The sequence below is a fragment of the Nakaseomyces bracarensis genome, assembly GCF_045282275.1.
Source record: "Nakaseomyces bracarensis strain CBM3 chromosome Unknown Scaff13_0, whole genome shotgun sequence".
Taxonomy (NCBI): Eukaryota; Fungi; Ascomycota; class Saccharomycetes; order Saccharomycetales; family Saccharomycetaceae; genus Nakaseomyces; species Nakaseomyces bracarensis.
In genome coordinates, this window is record NW_027263959.1 from 1058501 (window position 1) to 1081971 (window position 23471).

General features: G+C 34.8%; 11 protein-coding genes across 11 annotated transcripts; 4 read left to right on the top strand and 7 right to left on the bottom strand.

Moving 5' to 3' along the window:
* Positions 1-653: 653 nt before the first annotated feature.
* ECM16 (ATP-dependent RNA helicase ECM16) lies at positions 654-4406 on the bottom strand (the record flags this gene model as incomplete). The annotated part of the gene is made up of 1 exon (XM_071054662.1): positions 654-4406. One exon carries the CDS (start codon positions 4404-4406, stop codon positions 654-656), a length of 3753 nt encoding a protein of 1250 aa, XP_070909355.1.
* Positions 4407-4807: 401 nt separating this feature from the next.
* Positions 4808-5764, top strand: SAS2 (histone acetyltransferase; the record flags this gene model as incomplete). Its single annotated transcript, XM_071054663.1, has 1 exon — positions 4808-5764. The coding sequence occupies one exon, from the start codon at positions 4808-4810 to the stop codon at positions 5762-5764; it is 957 nt and encodes a 318-aa protein (XP_070909356.1).
* Positions 5765-6581: 817 nt separating this feature from the next.
* DLT1 (Dlt1p) lies at positions 6582-7754 on the top strand (the record flags this gene model as incomplete). Its single annotated transcript, XM_071054664.1, has 1 exon — positions 6582-7754. One exon carries the CDS (start codon positions 6582-6584, stop codon positions 7752-7754), a length of 1173 nt encoding a protein of 390 aa, XP_070909357.1.
* Positions 7755-8127: 373 nt separating this feature from the next.
* STO1 (Sto1p) lies at positions 8128-10716 on the bottom strand (the record flags this gene model as incomplete). The annotated part of the gene is made up of 1 exon (XM_071054665.1): positions 8128-10716. The coding sequence occupies one exon, from the start codon at positions 10714-10716 to the stop codon at positions 8128-8130; it is 2589 nt and encodes an 862-aa protein (XP_070909358.1).
* Positions 10717-11295: 579 nt separating this feature from the next.
* Positions 11296-14055, bottom strand: EPO1 (Epo1p; the record flags this gene model as incomplete). Its single annotated transcript, XM_071054666.1, has 1 exon — positions 11296-14055. The coding sequence occupies one exon, from the start codon at positions 14053-14055 to the stop codon at positions 11296-11298; it is 2760 nt and encodes a 919-aa protein (XP_070909359.1).
* A 692-nt stretch (positions 14056-14747) lies between these two features.
* PKR1 (Pkr1p) lies at positions 14748-15101 on the bottom strand (the record flags this gene model as incomplete). Its single annotated transcript, XM_071054667.1, has 1 exon — positions 14748-15101. The coding sequence occupies one exon, from the start codon at positions 15099-15101 to the stop codon at positions 14748-14750; it is 354 nt and encodes a 117-aa protein (XP_070909360.1).
* A 468-nt stretch (positions 15102-15569) lies between these two features.
* On the bottom strand, positions 15570-15842 carry NCW1 (Ncw1p; the record flags this gene model as incomplete). Its single annotated transcript, XM_071054668.1, has 1 exon — positions 15570-15842. The coding sequence occupies one exon, from the start codon at positions 15840-15842 to the stop codon at positions 15570-15572; it is 273 nt and encodes a 90-aa protein (XP_070909361.1).
* A 1300-nt stretch (positions 15843-17142) lies between these two features.
* On the bottom strand, positions 17143-18915 carry ASI1 (putative ubiquitin-protein ligase ASI1; the record flags this gene model as incomplete). The annotated part of the gene is made up of 1 exon (XM_071054669.1): positions 17143-18915. One exon carries the CDS (start codon positions 18913-18915, stop codon positions 17143-17145), a length of 1773 nt encoding a protein of 590 aa, XP_070909362.1.
* A 390-nt stretch (positions 18916-19305) lies between these two features.
* Positions 19306-19929, top strand: SPC24 (kinetochore-associated Ndc80 complex subunit SPC24; the record flags this gene model as incomplete). Its single annotated transcript, XM_071054670.1, has 1 exon — positions 19306-19929. The coding sequence occupies one exon, from the start codon at positions 19306-19308 to the stop codon at positions 19927-19929; it is 624 nt and encodes a 207-aa protein (XP_070909363.1).
* A 290-nt stretch (positions 19930-20219) lies between these two features.
* Positions 20220-21695, bottom strand: MGR3 (Mgr3p; the record flags this gene model as incomplete). The annotated part of the gene is made up of 1 exon (XM_071054671.1): positions 20220-21695. One exon carries the CDS (start codon positions 21693-21695, stop codon positions 20220-20222), a length of 1476 nt encoding a protein of 491 aa, XP_070909364.1.
* Positions 21696-22143: 448 nt separating this feature from the next.
* RNJ42_04508 (putative peptide hydrolase) lies at positions 22144-23298 on the top strand (the record flags this gene model as incomplete). Its single annotated transcript, XM_071054672.1, has 1 exon — positions 22144-23298. One exon carries the CDS (start codon positions 22144-22146, stop codon positions 23296-23298), a length of 1155 nt encoding a protein of 384 aa, XP_070909365.1.
* Positions 23299-23471: the final 173 nt, after the last annotated feature.

A 23471-nucleotide genomic window follows, 5' to 3' on the forward strand; every position in this document is an offset into this window, starting at 1 on the left:
AAACCGAGGGAATATTTGATAGTGACAGCTAAAAGTGAAACTGATGGATTAGGAATATCTAAACTTTAATTCCGATTTTTAGTTAAATTCAACTTTCAACACAAAAAAACAAAATCCAAAATAGATTAAATTCAAATTTCAATTAAATTCACAAAAGAATTAATGTTGAACTTCTAGAGTATATTTATATTGTTGAAACTTTCAACAGCAGAAGTTCCTTAATCTAATATACTCTCGAACTCTTTAAATCCTTATTTATTTTAGATCATCGCAAGTTTTTTTAGTAAAAATGTTATTTTTTTTGTTTTGCTTTTTTTTTTGTTTTCTCAGGACTATAATCACGTGACTAAGTGACATGTTATTACGCAGCCTATGTAGTTTTTGTAATAGGAACTAGACAGTAAAATATATACTCGATACTGTTTTACACTCGATACTAGTCAGTTAATTTTAACAACATATCATATCTGGGTAGAAAGTTCTTTTTGTTTTTAATGTTTTTGTTTCAACATTATATTATATCCTATAAGTCCAGATCTTCAAGCACGACGAATAAATAGTCAAGTTATAAAAAAACGGTTAAAATCTATGTCTATCTATACAATATGTTATATGTTATTTCTTCTCCCTCCACTCTCTATATGATAATTCTTTTATTTCTTTTCCTTCTCTGCAGTTTTATAGCTTTTGTTGGTAATGAATTTGGTAACCTTCCACACACCATTCTCCTTGATTTGATGTACAGGAATAGGGTTCAAATCCCATCCTATATGAAGATCAGCGTCTTTCTGAGCTCCAAATCTAGGAACCACATAGCAGTATCTTTCAGTAGGTGACAAGTTGATAATCTTTAGACCTTGTCCTGTAATTGGCTTACTATAGCTTAACAACATCCCAGTACGCGCTACATTTGCCAACGGAGTACTTTTAATATCACAGAGTGCCAATAATCTCGTTACATTGTTACCACTCAAATTTAGAGAGTTGTAAACAATATATTTCGGTGGAAGTTCACCAATATTGTTTAGAATAGAACCTGGATGTATGTACACAAAATTTTCTGTGATATCTGGGTTAATTGTCCCCAGGACTGGTAAATATGGTATTTTGCTGATTTGTGTTCTATTGGTAATAGTTGCTTCTTCAGGGAATAATAAATCTGCTCTAATAGCAATACGGTCAATGAAACCCGCAGTAACCATTTGTTTCAGTAGTTTAATTTGAACTTCTGTTGGTAAATTGGTTTTTAAATCTTCATCTTTCACATTAACTGCAATATTATCTTTTGAGGTATTGGATTTTATGATGTATGTCAACTGTTTTCTCAGTTTACTTATTTCCTCCATAACTTTGCCTCGAAGAAAATTTGTAGCAAGAAATTGCTCACGCTGTTTTTTAGGAATATAATCCCATGCACTCGCTACACTCAGTAATTTAAAAACATCACTGTACTTGTCTAATTTACTAAATTTAGTTCTGCTCTTAACAAATTTGGATCTGAGCTCTCTAATTCTTTCTATCTCTTGCTGATCTTTAGATTCTTCTTCCTCTTCTTCCTCACCGTCTTTCTTTATGATTTCCGAAATTCCTACTTCATATTCTGTTAAAAATGGGTCACCAACAGATAAAGCACTGACAATTGAGACGACATATGGCATACAACCATGTTCACCAGACACTAGTAGCATTTTTGCAAACCTAGGAGAAAGTGGGAATAAACTCATTCTTTTACCATCATCAGTAATCTTCTCATTTTCAGTTAATGCTCCTAAGTATTGTAGCAGTTGAACGGATTTTTTTAGTGATTCCCTATCTGGTGGTGTAGGAAAAGGAAAGTTAATTATATTATGGATAGCCATACTCTTCATTTGTAGAACAATGCTTTCTACTGGCATTCTTAAAATTTCAGGCTTGGAAAATTGCTCAAAATCACGATCAAATACCGCAGAGGAGTACAAACGGTAACAATGACCTGGGCCTGTACGACCTGCTCTACCACTTCTTTGATCAGCACTTGCTTTACTAATCCAGCCAATTTCAAAACTTTGTACTCCATTAGATGTATTATACTTTCTCTCTTTTACTCTACCACAATCAACAACATATCTCACACCTGGAATAGTTAACGACGTTTCAGCAACATTGGTAGCAACAATACACATTCTTGAGCCTTTTGGAGGCTCTTTAAAAACCTTCATTTGTTCTTTTGTGGGTAGTAAGGAATATAATGGTAACACATATAATGGATCATTTTCAGTTTGCCCTTCTTCTAAAGTTTCATCAAAACCTTCCTCTTCTTCATCACTATTACCTTCGTAGTCATCCTTTTCGTAGTTGATATCTGCATTGAATTTTTCTTCATCAATTAGATCAACACTAAAGTCAACATCTTCCGCCTCGAGAACTGCGTTGTTCGGATCAATCTTCATTCTAACATCTAAACTATTATCCTTATTATGAGTTTTGTCCTTAAATGGAAATCTCTTTCGTAACTTCCTTACCATTGTTGTAATTTCTTGCTGACCAGTCATAAAAATTAAAATAGTACCAGGAGGTAGCTTTTGGTGAATCTTACAAGTCTTTCTAAATGCTTCTTCTGTGTAGTTAAAGCTGGTTTTACGATTGAAATGAACTGCAACTGGATACTGTCTGGCCCCAATCTTTAAAATTGGAGGTGGTGTGGAAAACAAAGTGCTATTTTCACTAAAATCAGAAACTCTTAATGTAGCAGACATGATGATCAACTTTAGGGTTTTGTTATTTAAAGGGTCTTCTATGGCCTCTTTCGCACGAAGTTTTACAGCACGACTCAACATACCTATAAGAATATCAGTATTAATGTTTCTTTCATGTGCTTCATCGATTATTATAGCCGAATATTTAGTCAGTTTAAAATCTTGCATCATTTCCCTCAATAACACACCGTCCGTCATGAACTTCATTCTAGTATCATCCTTGGTTGTTGAATCAAAACGGATCTGGTAGGCAACTTTTTCACCATGATCCCCAAGTTCATTTGAAACTCTGGAAGCCATGGACACTGCCGCAACTCTTCTAGGTTGTGTAATACCTATCATACCTGAATGATCTGGGGAATCAGGGCTACCATAACCTGATTCATAAAGAAATTGCGGTACTTGAGTCGTCTTACCCGAACCTGTTTCACCACAAATAATAACAACATCGTTATGATGAATAGCCTCCATCACATTATGTTCTTCTGCAAAAACAGGAAGGTTGACCCTTTGAGCTTGGATCTCTGCTGTTCTTTCAATGTTAACATAAAATGCTTTTCTTCGTAGGTTTTCATTAATTGGAACGGTTTCAGTACCCAAGCCATCATCCATATCCTCAGGTCTATAAGTTGGTTCTACTTTGAAATTAATTTTTGGCATTACTACTTCAACCTCCCTTCCTTCAATACGTTTTATTTCTTTGTTGGCCCACTTTTTGAAGTCTTCTGCTATATCTTTTTTGATTCCTCCTCCCTCATCTTCATCTTCCTCTTCATCTTCATCTTCACCGTCGTCTTCATCTGCAGCTTCTTCGTGACTCTCTTCTGACTCTGAAGTAACGCTGTCATTATCTGAACTTTCCAAACTACTTCCTTCATCTTCTGAAGAACTTGCAAAATCCATTTCTTCTTCAATGTTCCTCTTCTTCATTTCTTCCATCTGTACCCTTTGTTTCCAATTATATTTCTTTTTTGAAACTTTCTTATTCACAACTTGGACGTTTGTAAATCTAGAGCCAAAACCAAAACCAGCAGCCATACCCCCAGCTTTGATTGGTCTATGATCAATAAAACTAGACGGTTTAGTATCCATATCCTCAAATTTGCTTCCTTCCTCTTCGTCAGAACCATCCTCACCTAATTTGCGGTCGCTACCACTCAGTTCTTCTTCATCCCAATCCTTTTGTTCACGTTCCTCATATAGAATCTCTTTAGTTGTTTCGTCACCTCTGCCTTGCACCTCAAGATTTAGAGCCTCAGCAAACGCTTCCTTTTTCGTTTGTCTACCATGACCCAGTCTCTTAGAACTTGTCAACATTGATGTGTCAATCTTATAGTCTTGTAACTTCTCTATAATACTCTTCTTTTCCTCACGTTTCAGCTGATGGTCAATAAACTTTTCTAACCGCTTCTTCTTTGTCCTCGAAACTTTACTTTCAGCAGGCCTGAACAGCTCCTCTAATTTTCTCTTCTTCTGTAATTTCTCCTCCTCAGTCAAGGGCTTCAACAGAGTGGCATTTGTGTCCTCCTTCTCCTCCTTCTCCTCTTTTACCTCCGTACCATCGTCCATATGTCTTAAAAACTGCTTATTCCTCACTTTCTTCAACTCTTTCAGCTTGGCCATCTGACCAGCTCTTGCCTTCTCATTGAACCTCTTCCTATAAGTACCCATATTGATAGAGTACTCTTCCAGCTATGTTAAAGAGAAATATATTATGCTCTGGTTACAGATTTTTTAAAATCCTGGTAATTAAAATAGTTTCTTTTAAGTCGATGCGATGAGCTTGGTTACATATTAAAAATTTTTTTTCATTGTTTTTCCGTTTTCGGCAAACCGATGATCTCAATGAAAAAAAGTAGAAGTCGATGGGGCTCTTCCTATATCAAGTAACCAACCCAAAAATTCATAAATATGTTAAACAGCATTACGTATTATATTGTATCAATAAGACACCTTACAAAACTATCTATGCTCTGGACGAGTTTTATTTTAATGCCTTAAAAGAGTTACTAGAAAATAGTTTGATTGAAGGAACTGAATCAACCAGAAAAGAGATAAAAAGACGAAATAGGATGGAGGAAGATGGGCTCTATGGTATTTTAGCTGAGAAGAACATACGAGAGGTTCAGTTTGGGTTGCACAAGCGGTTTGATACTTGGTATGGTTCTGCAGTTTACTTCAATACCGAAACGAAAAAATTGGGGATACACGATGAGCCAGGTACAAAACTTGTGAGTGTGAGGAAGCGGATGAAGCAAGATAAATCTGATGTTTCTGTAATAGACAATGTTGAGACCACTGGATACTGGCTTGATACCTTGTTTGTGTGTGAATACTGCTTCAAATACACAGATATAGAGGAGGATTTGGTACGACATGAGCAGGTTTGTAGTTACAAGTTGAAGGCACCTGGGAGAATCAAGTACAAGAGTCCACAGTACACAATACGAAGAGTGAAGGGATCCAAACACCAGATGTTTTGCCAATGTCTTTGCTTATTCACTAAACTGTACTTGGACAACAAATCCGTATACTTTAAGCTTGACCACTATGAATTCTACATTGTGTACGAGTCTGGTTCCACAGTGCCAATGGCATTCTTTTCGAAGGACCTTGTGTCATATAATCAGAATAACCTAGCCTGTATACTAACACTTCCGCCTTATCAAAGAAGAAGACTCGGTTCCTTGCTGATAGAATTTTCATACTGTCTTTCCCGAGCCGAAGGAATCATTTCTGGGCCGGAGCTACCATTGTCTCCGTTTGGACTGGTCGGATATCTAAGGTATTGGTCGCAGATTATATGTTGGCATCTATGTGAAGGAGGCCTATCTGAATTCCAAGAGGTTACTATAGAGGACATATCAACAGTCACTGGCATGCGTATAAATGACGTAATAACCACCCTGAAACATCTCAATTGTATAGAAAACGACTCCAGGATACTGCTGCATCCTCTAAAACAACGACTGAAAGGCGATTCAAAGTCTTTTATGCTTGAAGATGAATACTTGTTATTAGATGACTAAAAAAAATGCCTATTTGTAATTTTAACTTAATTTACTTTCTTTCTAATATTTTTTTAACGGCACTTACAAGAATAAGCTCCTAGCATAGCTAATATTATAGAATGCATTCATCACCCCACATACAAAATCAACGCCATATATAATATTTTTGGTATAACACTTCAAATATTAGCTAATAACGTTTATATTAATATTAATATAAAATCAATGTTAAAAATCGATAAATATTAAAATATATACAAAAATGAGATATCACTATAAATTAAAGTCATAATGAACGAAGTACTATTTAAAGTTTTTTTTTGGAGGTTCTCTCTCATCCCAATTTTTATCAACGGTTCAGCCATTATCTAAACAAAATAGTGAAAATATTGTAATATAATGTTATCTTAACATTTTAATTATTAAATCTTTTTAATATCATTATTCACCTGTCCTTCATCCATATCTGCATATTGTGCAAATAATAAAAAAAAGCTTTTTTTTTTTATAAAGGAAAATTGATATTTAAATAAATAAAAGCAACACAAGGATCAAAGCTCATTAAAACCATAGGGTTATCAAAAAGTATTAAAAACTAAAATAATAAGATAATAATAATAACAATAATAGTAACAATAATAATAAGCAACTTGTGTTTTACAGAAGAATTTAATATAAGATAATAACAAGAGATAAACAACAACAACAACTAAAGAAATAGAAAATATTATGACTTTAATGTATCAATAAGAGATAAATAAAATAATTTCAGAAACCATAACAGGCTTAATAAACAAGAAAAGAATTATTTTATCATTATAAATATAACAAAAAAATGACACGTCTGGACGACTTTCCGAAACTCCGATGGTTCCTAGCGTTGTTTGCTTTGCTGGTCTTGCTCTTGTTTCTATTAGGGTTTTCTATAGTGCTGCCGCTTGATGCGATTGTACAGGCTACTCAATCAGACAATGACGGGTTCAACACATTCATCGTGGTGGGTGCGATTGCTGCATTTGGTGTATGTGTAGTATCGTTATTTGTTGGTAACATTTACCGTCATAGGACACTCATGAAAGATGTTCCCAAGCGATATTTGCCAATTACACCAGGTGATCTACCACATAATCCTAGCAGGAACATGGTTGTTGACAATATGAGCCGATCTAAGGAACTATCTACGCTATTTAAGAAGCCAAAGGATCCAGTCATACATCCAGGATTAGAGCCACCGGCTCGTTCCGACTATCCTGACATACCGAAACTACTACCTGAATATTTAAATTACAAGATTTGTATCAAAAGTGTGACTGATAGACTTAAATACTATGGCCTGTTCCTGAACAATGCTAGCGATGATGTCGCCATAGCACAAACCTTTACTGATATAGTAAAGGCAGAATTCGTCATCGGAAATAAAAACAAGTACCAAGTGCGGCGTGCGACGCTATTTATAGAGCTTTACGAGACTTTAAGATTTTCCGGGGAAGAAGTTACAAGAGAACAATTTCTAGATTTTGCTGAAAACTGTATTTATTTCAGTGATCTTCTTAGTACCAAGGACATTACGAATCATGGATTCAATAGAATCAATACACACTCACAGGTTTCCTTTAATATCGCATCCAATGAAACATCCAACATCATGGGTGGATATTTACGACCAACAGATTCTCTCGCATCCCCTTATTTATCGCATGAGATTACTAGAGATCATACAGATATGGACTATACAATAAGATCAAACTCTATTGATAGAGACGATGAAGTAGCTGAAGATGATGTCGACTACTTCCCATCACAAAGACCTTTTATTATTCGACAAGGTAGTACAAATACAGTTGCTAGGAGAGTGCCTACCAATTATAGTGATGATTACTCCCTAAACAACAACTTCATTTCAGGGAGAGATGAAGATCACATAGATGGAACATATCCAGTAGGAAGGATCTTTACGAACACATCAAAAACGGACAGTTTTAAAACAGTTATTCATAACGGAGAATAATACAGTATTTTTATTTTTATTTTGCATTTAGGAAAGGGCTACTTGTCCAAATTCCTTATTAATTTATACCCGATATATTTGCTTTTCTATTTTTATTTCACTCCTATTTTAAATTAAATTGTATTATAATCACTTCACCAAGATACTTAATTAGTACTTTGCCTGTTTGCAGCCTCAGCTAATGGTCCAGCTCTTTTATTCTAATTAAAAGGAGAACCTCCTTTGTTTAGACATATATTGTATAATTAATTCAAATTCATCTATGTATTAGCTACATATAATAAAACATAAGATAATAATTTTTATCGTAATACTATAGATACATATTTGGTCTAAACCTCATTATTTAAGATATTTAAATGAATCAGATTATTCAAATCTCTTCCATCTCCCTAATCCAGGTCAGCAATTGTTCTCTAGATGCTTGATGCGACACAGCCCCTTCCATTCCGGCAATGAATTTTTCACTTAATGTTCTATACTTTGACGCATATTTTCTCAGTAAACTTTTGATGAAAGTAACAGCAGTGTAATACTTCCACTTCAAATCATAGTTAATTATAGCATCAGCACCATCAATGCCATTACTTTCAAGAAATTGTGGCATGTCAATGTCTTCATCATTTTGTATATTTAATTGTTGGACAGTACTATTCAATATCAAGCACAATCTCTCAAACGTGAATTCAAAATCGTCGGCATGTTCAATACCCAGAGTAATTTCATGTGACAAGGTTCTGAATATAGTTTCAATTGCGGTTCCCTCTACCAAACCGAAATTCCTTCCTAGGTCTTCACTTAGGGCGAAATTCAAAATACTTCTGGAAGACACTAAATCTGAAAATTTAAAAGCATCAACAATCAAGTAACCATTTTGTGAGTTGGCATTCCAGTATCTGATGACAGCTTCAATTATTAGATATTCTTTTTGATCTTGATCTAAATCTATACTTTGAAGAATATGTTCAAAATCAGGTTTTAAATCGCTGATATACTTGTTGGCATGAGAAAGAGATCTACTACCAGATTCTAGAAGAGCTTGAACAATTAAAATAATAGTAAATTTGTTAAAGTCAACGATTGTGGAACCATGTTCTTCCTTAATAGAAGTAAGAATATTTTCAAGCTCAGCGATCTCACGATTGTTATTAGGTTTATGAATATAATCTAATAAGTTACGGACTTTGCCTTCCATTGGGAAAGATGCATTCTTGAAATAGAAATCATTCTTTTTTATTTGTTCAGGTTCAACAGTAAAATTTGTGAACAAGGACTGGTAGTAAGATACTAATTCTGAATGATTAATGTATGAAGAGTCCAGATATTTTTTAAATTCAGAGGGTAAACTTTCCTCTACATCAATTGGGTTGGATGTCAATCTGAGTTCCTTTCTAATCAAATTTCTAATGAAACTAATGTTAGGATCATAAAAGGATTGACCCATGGTAATAGAATCCTGCTCCCATTCGTTCCATTTCCATGAGAAGTTAAAGTTACTCATTTGAATAGAGAACCAGTCTAGGTATCTCATGCGTAATTCAAAGTCAAGACTCTTCAAATGATTGTAGAAGAACCTAAAAGCTCTACCAAACACAGGTGCTATCGCCTTTGGAGAGTTCTGACAAATTTCAACTAATAAGGTATAGAAATAAGCAAATGGTTGAGAAACATCTGGTAATTTGAAGATCAAACTGATAATGGCCTCAATTGCCAGATCTTCTATCTTGAATGTTGTTGCTAGAGGGTTCTCTTCATATATGTTGGTTAGTTGAGCAATTGAGATACCTGGTTCAGCAAATATACCCTTTCTGAAGAAAATATCAAGAGATACAACTTGCCTGGCAACTTCTTTTCTATTGAATTCCAAACTTTCTACAATATCAATAATGATATCATTAAATAATTGACCAGAATAAGTTGTAATTGGAATCACTGTCTCAAATTGATTAGCCTCGGTTGGCGTATATACCTTGAAGACATATCTTGGCGTATGCCACATACTATCTACAGAACCCATGTTGCGATCAAGCTTCATGAATTCACCTAATTCTTCGACACTTGGTAACTGAAGAGGATCATTGAAACCTTGATCACCAGCTTGCTCCGTTAGCAAATGCTTCCACTCAGGGAACAATTGATCCAACTCCTTCATATCATCCATTAACGATTTTTTAACGTTTGGTAAGATTAATTGAACCAACTCAGCACTCTCATAAGGTGTCTTTTCATTATATTCCCTTAATAGATTTATATTAGTATTCTTCATATTGAAGTTACCTTCGGCAAATTCTAACAGCTCAGTAACCATTGACTTCAATTCTTCATCATTTTTATTATAGAAGAAAAGATATGGAATATTGATCAAAGTGTTGGTATAAATGGCTTCGGCTAAAGCATTTCTTTTTGAGGAGTCCAAGTTATTCAGTTCGACAGCTAGTTGCAAAAAATCTTTGAACAATGAGATCAACTCTCTATTTAGTAGCATAGGAGATAATGTTGCTAAAAATCTCAATACCAGTTTGATCTTATTCCAAGGACCAGTATCACTAGACTCCGGAGAAAACTGGGAATCAACACTGTCGTTACAGTAGTTTTGAAGTTCTTTAAAGAAGTAATTAATGATACCTTTGCCTGCAGCCTCATTTTTAGTGTTAACAACCATAGTTAACAGAGAAATAGCTGGTAGCTTCTGAGGTTGTTCAAGCACAACAGATCTGAAAGTTAGCAAAAGAGCATTGTTGAAATACTCTTCATGACCAAACTCATTAACAATGGCTTCACTCAAAAACTGTATATCTTCCTCAAATGCCTTCACAGATTCACCAATGGTTCTAATATCTGGCATCATTTCCTTACACAATTGAACAACAGGTGGAACCCTTTGTCTCTTGGGTACATGTGGCCTGAAGTCACGATACGATTCATCTTCCTCGAAATCAGCCTTTCTCTTCCTATTGAACATTGTAAGATTTTTAAGATGAGAGTTTTATCTGTTCCTTTATTTGTTCTATAAATCAGTCAATATGATAATATCCATTGACTGATGAATAATTTTTTTTCTACCAAAATTTAATCTTCAATTGGAAAGGCAGATGATTTTTCTTCGCACAACCAAATATTTGATAAAGTACACGTGATAATGCTGTGTGTGACGATATAAAAAGACTGCTTATGCGACAGTTGTAATTAAATTATAACAAGATATTAAATATATATTGAGAAGAGTAGTTTTGATAATTTTCTTACACCTTAAAAACACTATCCTTTCTTTTCTTTCTTATGCATTATGATTTATTAAGTTGTGCAATCATGGCCTGATATCAAACAAACTTAACATGCATTGCGAGAATCCACTATTGGGCAGATGTAGCAATCTGCGGTTTAAAAATTTGAATCATCAAAAGTTTGATGCTAAATATGAAGTGTAATAGATTCATATATATATGTAGTAATTTATTCCCATTAAATTATAAAACAATACTTTGTGAAATGTATTTTTTTTGGTCTATTTCTCCACTTTGGTCGTTATAACCTGGATACATTATTGTTCATATTTACCAAGCCTCTCTTGAAGCTCTTTAATCTTAGAGTCTTTAGAGTCCAATTGCAGGGTTAGTTGTTCAATTCTATAAATTAGTTCTGGTTTAGTAGGCCTACTGCCATGTTCTCTTAAAAGTATTTGTTCTTCAGCAATAAATCTTTTCAAACGCTCTTCGTTTAACTGCTGAATTAACTCAACAATCTTTGAGGATTTCTTTCTCATTTCAGCTTCAAATTCGACAACTGTTAGTTTTCTCTCGTCTTCATCTTCAAAGTCTCTGTCGTAACCATCATCAAGTTGTTTTTTTATAGGCGAGGATAGATCACGAATTTGTTCTTCCAGCACTGTTTCCCTTTGAATAGATTCAGCCAATTCAGTAGATACTAGTGTAACTTCTCTCATCAATTCTTTATTTTCTGTTAGAATATTTAGTTGCTCTTCACTGATTTTAAACATTTTTGATGAAGATTCTAACTTGGTTTTATCTTTTACTAGTTTATCATGCTTAGAATAAATAGGACTATAATTTTGAGCAGAAGACTCTTTGAAAATAAATTCATTTCCTTCCTCAGCTTTCTCTTCTATTACAGGTTTGATTGAAGTCGTTCCTTCTCTCTTGTTTGTTTGTATTATAGTATCATCCTGATTAGAATCTAAAGTTTCTACACTTGTATTACTTCTTGATTTTGAGGGTGACAGTTTTTTATCCTCAGTCGATAGAGTGCTTAAGAATCTTTTGGCCTTTATTAGCGATGCCCTTCTATGCGATCTTTCGACATCTTCATCCATATGTAAATTTTCTTCTGCGACAGTATTTTTATTTTCATCATTTATTGTATCATATACAGAACTAGACCCCGATTCAACTCTGTTATCAATGGCTAGCCTAGAACCTTGAGCTTCATTTACAAATTCTTGTGCAGTTTGGTATTGATTCATATCCGTTGTATTCTCCAGCTTGTACAGACCAGTAATTTTGTCATTTATCTTCTTCTTCAGAGGGGATTCACTAAAAGTGGATGCAAAAGTATCAACAGATGCTCGCTGTGGTTGACTCACTTGTATTCTATCGTCTAATTTTAATGATTGTAAGCCATTCTCAACTAAACTGGTCCTATTTTCCAGTTCTTTTTGTTCATTACTCATTCCATTCTTAAAGTCATTTCTCATAGCCGGTCTTTCTGAGCTAACTTCATCCCATTGCTTATGAGTGCCGTCACCCAGATTAAGAGCTCTTTCAAAGTCATTATCTTTGTGCATTCCTCCCAAAGATTCCTTAATTTCACGTTCCAGATTCTCATTCTGTTGTGGTTTTGATAATTGTAGTACATTCAATTTGCCAGATGCTACAGGAGAACTCTGTTCAATTACAGTATTAAAGTCATCATCCGAAATCGCCAGAGGTTCTATTTCGATTTGGTTCTTTAAAGGCGATTTCTCTTGCTTAGGCCTGGAGATATCAAGGTTATGAGTTGGTTTTTCGGAGGTAGGGGTTACTAACTGTTCACTGGAATTGGTTTTATTAGTGTAATCTAGGTATGGATTAGGAGGCAATTTATTACTATCGAATTGCTCAGTATTTTCGAATGCCGTCGGTTTTTGTACATTAGTCCCCAAAGACATTGCTCTTTCACCCGTACTTTGTTGTGGATATACTGAAGGCCCTTGAGGTTGGGGCATTGGCGAGGGCCCAAATCTCATATTTCCTGGAGGAGCCATCCTATTCGGAGGTCCCGACTGCAATGACATTGTTCTTGGTGGTTGACTATTGATAGGACCACTGCCATTAGGTTGTTGGAAAAAGCCTGGATGTTGAATAGGAGCTCCTGGTGGACCTCTCATCATGGGGTTTTGTGTTGACATCATTGAGTTTGCCCTAGGATCAGGGTTATATTGACCATTGGGTCCGCGGTTTTGCCCCATTGGAGCAGGTCCCTGGTAAAACGGACTACCTCCACTACCATAACCTTGCAGAGACATAGCTCTGGGATTACCACCCATCATTTGTTGTTGTTGCTGATACTGTTGTAACTTAGAGGGTGGCGAGGGTGTTTGTGGGGGAATACCTTGCTTTGCCATTCTGTTCATCGCAATTTTCTTTTGAGTAGTCATATACTTTCTGTAGTCGGAGTTCTTATCAGTGGTAACAATTGTAGGAATAATTGGGGCTGTGTCACCTCCATAACCGTATTTATCACCACCTTTATTTGCGCTTTTACGGATATCACTATAAGTAATCACTGATGCATTGGGATCATCCATCAACTCGGCACCTTCTTCGTTATCATCATCGTCACCTCCTTTCTTAGACTTACCAAACGGACTGTGATAGCCTTTGGGCTTGAAGAAATTTGAAATAGACTTTTGAGTCAAAGATTGTGACCTAGGATACTGTTGTTGAGGTGGTACTTGTGAAGCCTGTGGATACTGTTGATACATCTGCCTCTGTTGCCCTGAAGGTGGCTGAGGCTGATGATACATCTGGTTATTATTGTAAGGCATCCGTTGCTGCATATGCTGCTGCATTTGCATGTGCGGTTGCATTTGCGGTTGCATCTGTTGTGGAGGATAGTACTGTTGTGGTGGCACGTTGCCCATCATCTGCTGCTGTGGAGGTTGATACATATCGTCCTGCTTAACCGGAACTTCCTGGGTAATGTCAATACCACCCACATCACTATTCAACAAATTATTCCGCAAGTTAAATTTTTGCTGAGACGGCTGGTTTTTCCTATTGAGTGAAGATATACCAGCATCCATCCTTGATTATATTTGTGTTTATATTTTCCGTTTTCTATTCTCTCTTGCACACCCTAGAAGTTACCAACTTTTATTAAATGGGCGAATTTAGCCTTTTATAATATTTTTTATTTTTTTTTATTTTTTTTTTTGTTTATGCTTCTATCAGTACCTTTATATATATTTTATATATATTATTAATTAGTAATTCAAGAAGTTTAATTTTCTTTACAAACTAGTTAAATCTTATTTAAGATATAAATACTTAAAGCTTATTTTTTTTATTTGTTTTTTTACTTGTTTTTTATGTTATTTTCTACTACACTAGTAAAGGTGAACAAAATTTTTTTTAAAAAATGGTTTAGCTTTATTTTACCCCAGAGTTCATGTTCAAGGTTCAAGGTTCAGGTTTCCCAATAGAACCCAAGTTAGGAAAAAGGCCATTGTTGATTTCCAATCTCTTTCTGTTGCTCTTTCTGTTGCTCTACACACAGACGCAACACAATAATAAATATTTACCTTGTCCAGCACAGGTTTCTTTTTTCATTTTTGCCTTTACGGTAATTCTGTGGTTAATGGTTAATAGCAATGAAGAAAGGAAAAAAACATAAAAAGAAATATTAGTAATAGAACTCATCAGGTGATTAATTGTAGTGATAATTATATGCTATTTCTTTATTCTATATCGGTTTGAACTTATATACTTATTTCCATCAAGCCTTTCTAGATTTTATTGCGGATGTAGATGCGGATGATCTGGATGAAGTAGTCTTAGCTATATCTTTCTTGCTTTCATCTGTATCTGTGGTCGCAGTAGAAGTAGTCTCTTCAAGTTCATCATTTGATTTCAACTTCACTTGTTTTAGTTCATTAATGAACCATATCACTGTTATCCATAGAAATGTTGCAATGACGAATAGTACGTAGAAATGGATTATTCCTGTAGAGTAAATCAGCCAGATCAAACTGAGCAGTAAAGCTGTGAAAGAAACGTGGGTTGCTATAATCAATTGAGGAGATGTTCCCGGCTCAAAGATACTCTGCCACAATGATACGAAGAAACTCATTCTTGCTATTTACTATGTCTGTACTTTAAAGAATTGATATATACATTTTATTTGGGTTCAATATTTAAAAAGAAACACAGTAAGCCTTACATTAAATCGACAATTTTTTCTTTGTGAAATTCAAATCGAATTATCACGAAATAGTTGAAAAAAAAAAAGTTAAGAAAAAGAAAAAAAAAAATAAATAATCAAATTAGGATTGCTAGGCACGTTGAGAATTTGATAGATTTTTTGGTGAAGATCAAATTAAATATTCTTAAAGATACAAATTGAAATTAAAAGCAGGATATGAATACATTCTATAGAAAACAAAGGTAAATAAAATAAACTAGTGTTGAAATTGAAATTAATAAAAACAAAAATAAAGAAATTTAAGAAAACGAAATAAGTATATTACATTTCATTAGTCTTTGTTTTTTTTTATTTCCTTTCTTTATTAGTAATAATCTTAATCTTTTTCAAACTATCTTAGATACCAGCACCCAAGATGAAAGAACCAGCTAGAACAGCACCCATAGCGGCACCCAACTTCCAGTTGACTGGAGCAGCAACGACAACACCACCGTTCTTAGACTTAGTCTTGGTAGTAGAGTTGTGAGAGGAGACAACAGAGGAGACAGCAGAGGAAACCTTGGAAGTAGAAGCAGCGGAAACAGAAGAAGCAGCGACAGCACCGTTAGTGACCAAAGCAGAGTTGGTAGACAAAGATCTTGAACCAGAAGAAACAGAAGAAGAAGACATTTTTAATTGTGTTTTATTTATTGAGTTGGTCGCGGTTTGTATTATTGAGTGATGATAATTGGTTTCTTTCGATATAAAAGAATTGATCGAATCACAATTTGTTTTTTTTTTCTATAATTAAAATATCCGCCTTTATATATTCCAAAAATTTTTTTTTCCTTGTTCTAATTGGTATTTCTTAAAATTCTCCTTCTTTCCCCCCTTTGAAAATCTACTTTGCTTTATTGCAAGAAGCATTACGAAATTTAATAACTCTTCGATGCGAATAAAAATAGAAAACGAAGACAACATCTAAAGAGTTAGAACGAAATCGCAACAGAGAGAGAGAGAGAGATGGGAAAAACCCAGCCCACCACATTTTTTTTTTCTTTCCATTTCTTTCTTATTTGTCCCACCTCCGAAACGCGAGCTTACTCACCTAATTTCATCATAATTTCCTCAGAGAAAAAGCACGGAGAGGGGGAGATAAGCCTGTGTGTGTAATATGTTGTTTCTTTATGTGTCTGGCAAATAAATCCGAAAGACTCTTCTACGGGCATTTTCTCTACTAAAAGAAAAACCAAACTGCAAATGAGGGACGCCACGAAAATAAGTACAGGAAATTGGTTATTCATAAGGAAGGTGGGAAGGAAAAAGAGAAATGAATACCATTAAAAACAGAACAAAAACCGCTCATCGCATAGAATGTGGCGTATATTTGCCACAGGCTACAAGATTTTTCTTTAACCAATCAATAAAAAAAAAAAAGCTCACTACTACAATAGAAAAATTACAAAATCCATCAAGACACCACCCGTATTACGTACATCTAGGCACACAGAAGAAGACGTTGAGGTGGAGTACCAGCGAAAATTGAAAGTTCATCCATAAAATAAAGGAAGAAGAGACAAAATGAGTTGATAGATGGCTGGGTAATGTTAAAAGCATAAGGAATTTTTTTCGAAGAACAAGGGACGTAGGAAAGAAGCACAGAAATCAGGATGTTAAGAGAAGACTGTAGCAATTATGCAGTTTTTAAAATGGAGCCAAGCCATGTTTATGCTAAAAATAGTAGTTTCTGTTTTATTTAGTTCTTCTCCACTTTTCTAACACCAGAAAAAAATGTTTGTGCTTTTCTTTTCTAGGAAATATACCCTTTTCCCACTTACTATTCCTAAATAGGTAAAAACACAAATCAGGGTATTAAGGGGGGATGTGAGATTACTAAAAATAGTATTTCCCTTTGTTCTGTTAGATCTGGAATTCATTATTTGTTTACTTAAAAAATATACAAAAAAACGAAAACAAACGGAGAAGCGATCTAATCACATGATTTGCTATAACCGTTGACGGGGCACCTGCAGCAGACACACGTGTTAAACCCACGTAAGGAGAGAGATACTCTGCAGTCGTCGCATAGTGCAAAACAACTACATGGCCATAGGATAATGTTTCTGTCGTTAGTCTTACAAACCACACAACTATAGTCGAATTCTTCTTCTGATAGTGAGGATGAAGATTCGGATAAGGGGCGTAGACGATGATGAAGATGATCCTTGTATGCTATTGGATCGAAGTCATCTCGGATTAGCTCCATAATGTCATCTCTGAGCTCCACAATGTCGTCCGTATACTCTTCTTCATCTCCATCTTCATCGTCATCTTCCTCCTTGGGTACGTAGTCTTGTTCATCATCGTTGTACTCAGATAGCCACCCTGTATCCTTGGAGATGGAATATCTTCTCAAGCCAGTTTCTTTCTTTTCCTCTTCGTCATCTTCGTCGTAGTCTTCTATAGCATTATCATATTCTTCTTCGTTACCCTTGAATATTTCGTTCAGATGAGTTGCCACTAATTTGAGACTGTCTATGGTGTTTGATATGAATGGGATATTCCTGGGTGCTTCCAGGATAGGTTTAGCCAATTTGACTATAGAGCTGCGTCTATTACAACTGTCTTCACTGAGACGTTTCTGATCCTCTAGAGATTGAACCGTACTGAGTCTCTTCGCATAGCTCTTGTATAGTTTTTGTGTTAATTTCACGGAAGGGTATTCATACCTCGTACCTCTTTCAGAAACACTTGATCCAGAAGTCAATAGTATGGCTAATTTTGATAGCATAGGACTGAAATCCTCTTCACCAGTAAAATTTAGATGTTTCCTCCAATTTTTCATGAAGGAATGAAATTGTAACTCATCGGGGTTACGGTAACTATTACCAAATGGATCAAATCGTACTATATATGCCAACAGGTACGATATCAAAGATATGATAACAATAAAGAGTGAAAACATCTTTGGAAAATGTCTAAACTTGGTGAGCATTGGTATGCCTTGCAGCCCCTTAGTTTGGTATATGAAAAACAAATAAGATATGTGTCCTAAATTCAGTAATGTACTTCCTAGCAGCCTATACTTTCGTAATTTATGCATTTCTAGGATATGAATCATTATTCTGTTAGCAATAGCCATTACGCAGTCTGGAAGATATTCTACTTGTTCCGCAATATTGATTTCCTTGCGCTGTAGTAAATAAAACTCGATAGATATCTCAAATATAGTATAATCTGATCCTTCAAGGGGACTTGAGTTAGATAATAGTGATATTACTGTTTCCACACAATAAGACCATGAAAACAATATGAAATAAAGGGACAAAGGCGGGCTTATAACATCCTTTTTGTACATTTGTGCTAAAACTAACCTACTCAATAAATCAAACATCACCCACCCTAAGATCATAATGCAGGATAAATGACTCAAAAGACCTATTTCAGGTCGCAGATTTGTACGATTTAACCTATTCCTTCGCGATATAATGCTTATAAATCTGTTTAGTAATACTGCAATAGTAAAACATAACACACTATACTCACTAAAGAAGAAGCCAACTATATCATTAAACGATCGCAATGTGCTTGATATCTCCTGCTCGGACCATACTTCTACATACTGCGACTCTATTGCATCATAGAAGGAAAGCGCAAGCCTATACAGAACATTTGGAAACTTTACTACTGGATTATTCCCCGGAAGTAAATGATGTGTTGACTGATTCAAATATGGGAACAGCTCATCAAATGTTGAGTTCATATTAATATTTTATGAAATGTATATCCCGTCCCTTATTGCAGTTTGGATAATTCCCTGTTCCTATTGTAACAAATACAGAATTTCTTATTTCATATGGTTATATAACTTCTCTTGGTAAATCCTGACAGTTATATTTTTATCGGTTTATAGATATCTGAGCTGTAAGAAGGCCCTTTTATATTTATGGACTTAAACGGGCAATCTTCTTTTTTTGTTGATTATTAGAATTTGGCCCTTTTTCGACTTTCCGGTGCTTCGTTCAATTTTTGATCCAAAGCTATACAAAAACCTAAAGCAACAGCACCCACTGTAAAAGAAATAAGAAATCTTTGGTATGTATGAGACCATTATATTGCAAAAACTGAAAACAGTTTTGATCAACAAAAATATATGTCCACACAAGAGTTAATTGACCTTCTGAAACAAGCCTCTGCAGAATATGCGGAAGCTGATGATGTCTCGTATATATATCAGATGAATGCTAATATTGATAAATTAGAGAGTCGACTAAAGAGTCAATTAGAGCAAAGCAGAGATAATGTTACTGAATTAGAGACGGACTTGATTGAGACTGAAAGGTCGCTTAACGGCTTACGAGAATTGATGAAAGATGCCACTGAGGAAGCCACAATCATGAGACGAAATGATAAAGTTACAGGTATAGTCGACGAGTTGCAGAAACTAGAGTCAGAGATTAAGGATCTAAATATGGAGATTGAAGAGAAAGTCACAAAATTAGCGAATGATGATAATGACAGAGAAAATGGTAATGCAGAGATTGACATAATAAAACAGGAGGTAGAACAAGAATATGATCCCGTATTTGCTGCCAATATTTTAAAGCTTAAGCTTTATCGGAGCTTAGGGGTACGATTAGACCTAGAGAATGGTCAAATATTAATACAGAACAAAGAATCAGGAGGTATAGATACTTTGCCTCTAGAAAGCGATCTAACTGATCATTTCATAGTAAAATACATCTGGGATAGAATAGGTAAATCGGAAACTACTTAATCTTAAAAATACTAACAAACATAAAAACCACAACAACAGTGTTCGATATCAATATTGATGGAAAAAATATTTACAATGTGTTATAGTATCATGACATATTCCATAAATCTGGATGGAATGAAGGTAATAAATAGTGAAGCCAATTTTAGATAGCATACCACGGTTTTATTTATTATTTTCTCCAATATACTAAATGTACACTAAGTGTGCAGTTGTAATAATAGTAGTATTTATATTAATTCTTTTTTACGTTTACTTTCATATCTTATATTTTATTTTTCGTTTTTATGCTACTTCGTTTTAGTTAAAGCTTCGTTTTTCTGTTTTTCAATCTTCAATTCTATAGCTTTCTTTAGTTCCATTTCTGCTTCTTTCCATAACTCTACAAATTCTGTATCTTTTGAAAGAGTTATGGCATCCTTGAGTAAAGTTTCTGCTTTAATGTAAACCCCATCGTATAAATTTAAAATACCCAATCCATATGTGGACAGTGCAATCGCTTGAACTACAGAAGGATCAAGCTGATCCTTGGTATGGAACCGGAGCTTCGAATTGCTCTTATAGAATTTGACAATACTTTGATATGACTTATACGCCATCTTTATACAAGAATCCCTATTTTTATGCAGATACCTCAAAGCTTTCAAAATTGCAGGATTTTCTTTTAATTCGGGTTCCTCATCTATCTTAGTTTGTAATTTTGTTATGTCTGAGTCAAATTTTTCGGCTTGTAAGTAGAGCAAAGAGCCTAGGTTAGCTTGGGACAGTAGTATTTGTCCAGGTGGCATATCAGCCATTACCATCCATTCCACACTAGTCATTTTGCAACTCAAAGCAGCTGCTATATCCTTAGAGGATAGACAATAAGCAGTGTAAAGGTCTCTTGCAGTGAAAAATTCTTCCTTATATGGTTCCCAGGCGCTGCTATTCTTTTCAAGGTCCAATATCATGTAGCCATTTTCATCTAATTTGATATTTTTCTCGTTTACAAAAGGTTCGAATTCTTCAGGGTCAAATAGCTTTGGCATTTGATGAGTAGTTTTTGCCATTTCAACTGCTTTCTTTTTCCTATCTTCAAAAAATTCTTTCAATTCTGGGGATTTCGTCAGTATTTCTTCTTGAACAAGAAGTAAATGTGATATTAACAGCTTTTTACCATATTCCACATCTTTATTCAGTTCCAAGGATTTTATAAGTACCCTTAGATCTTTACGTATGAGATCTGCCCGTCTATCATCTAATACCTTATTCGGAGTCAATAGAGCTTCGTAAAACCTGGACAACATTTCCTTGTAGACGTCCTTAGATTCACTTAGCATTCCTAGTCTTTCGTACAACTCTGCAAGTTTCAATTCAAGTCGAGTGTATTCATCAGCTAATGAATCAAAGTTATTGTTGCTTAACTCATCAATTGCCTTGATATAATATTCAAGAGCTTTCTTGTAGTCACAGCCATTCTGATCACTTTCATACCAAAGTGCTTTTCTAACATTTTCAGCAACTGAGTAAGGCAATTGATTTTTTGTCGACCAGTAATATTGTCTGATTGCAAAACCAAATAGAGACAGACCTGCTAGAGCATATATCCAATTTTTTTGTCCATAGATGACAACTTTCTTCTTTTTGAACTTTTCATCCTCTTGCCCGTTTCTCTTTATATCAGAGCTTAACGGACTAGGCCCAGTTTTATTAGTAGTTTGTAAAAAACGGTATAACCCTCTATACCGTACTTTAGTGATATTTCTTCTTGTCAAGTTCCTTAACATATTATAGTTAATGAGTCTTCTTCGATTTTTTTTTTCTTTCTTTCTTATAGGTAGTGTACAGATTTCAATGAGAACGAATAAAGTATATTTCTACCCAAAGAGAGATAGTAGTGAAAGGAAACTCAATCAATAGACTAACCTAGAGAAATGTCATTCAACAGAAATAAGCTACGCTCTATGTAAACCTTTTGAATAATAACACCTTTCGTTGCTCTTATTTTTTTTTTTCTTCAATAATGATTTTTTTCGCATAAAATGAAGGGAGTATTACAAAAATGCGGGTTTGTCTCCTGACAGGGCGGTAAATGAAAAAAATAAGGGCCCTTAAATCTGAAGCCTCATATCGAATTTATAAAGTTTGAGATCTGATTTTGATTCACGTGGTGCTAACTGCATATATAGACAGTCACACTTCAGATTTTGCTAAAGAATAACAATAAAAGAAAAGATGTGTGGAAGATTTGCTTTAATGTATGACTCCTGGGAGGTAGCTGAGCAGATTCAGCGCGGTTTCAATTTGGAGATTAACTCAAGCGCATCTGGCTCTTCGGGACCATCGAGATCTAGTCACAATGACGAGGCGCAGAATACAGGCGAAGAATCCCCTTATTTCAGGGCATCCTTCAATATTTCTCCTACAAACGTAGCCGCTGTCTATAAAACCCAAGAAAAATCTGAAATTAAGTACATGAAGTGGGGGTTAGTTCCTTCTTGGACTAAAGATATTAGCAAGTTTAAATCCTACAGTACATTTAATGCTAGGGCTGAGACTCTACAACAAAGTAGACTATGGGTACATCCGTTAAAATCGAAGAGATGCGCCATTCCTGTTAGTGGTTACTACGAATGGAAGACTACTGGTGATAAAAAGGGTAAGAAATCTCAACTGACAAAGACTCCTTTCTATGTTACAAGATCTGATGCTAAACTAATTTTCTTAGCAGGAATGTATGATTACGTACCTAGTGAAGATTACTATTCATTCACAATTATCACAGGGATAGCTCCGAAGAATTTAGAGTGGCTACATAGCCGCATGCCAGTGGTCATCGAGCCAGGTACTAAGGAATGGGATACATGGATGAATCCTGATAAAGAAAAGTGGGAAGATAGCGAATTGAAGGATGTGCTTGGAACTAACTTTAATGAGGAATATATGATTTGTTATCAGGTCAGCCCTGATGTTGGGAAAACTACCAATAATGGTGAAAAATTGATTAAGCCCATATTAAAATCTGACAAAAATAAGTTTGAAGGCATTATAAAGGATGAACTCCAGGATACTAGTATCCACATATCTTTAAAAGATCAGAATGGTTTCTTTAACACGAAGAAAGATGATGTAAAAATAGAGCCAAAATTTAAGAAGGAGGACAACGAATCTAAGAATAATACTGTAGAAATTAAAAATGAAAACTCCTATGTTAAAAAAGAGCATAAAGATGAAGATAAAGAAATTAAAGCTGAAGATGCAGACACTACTCCCGAGGAATCAGCAGGTAATACAAAGAATTCTGAAAATAGTCCCTCGAAAGGAAAAAGAAATATTATGGATATGTTAAGGTCTTCATCTAAACCACAAAATAAGAAGCGAAAACCTTAAATTGTGCGTTTTCTAAAAAAAGTTTATTTTTTGTTCAATAGTTTTGCATAAAATTCGAGATTATAATTTTTATTATTTTTTTTTGAAAATTAGTTTATTGATTAGCCAATGGTTATAATAATTGGGTTCCACCCATAAAGACAAGCGTTATTCCAAGAGAAATCCATCATTTT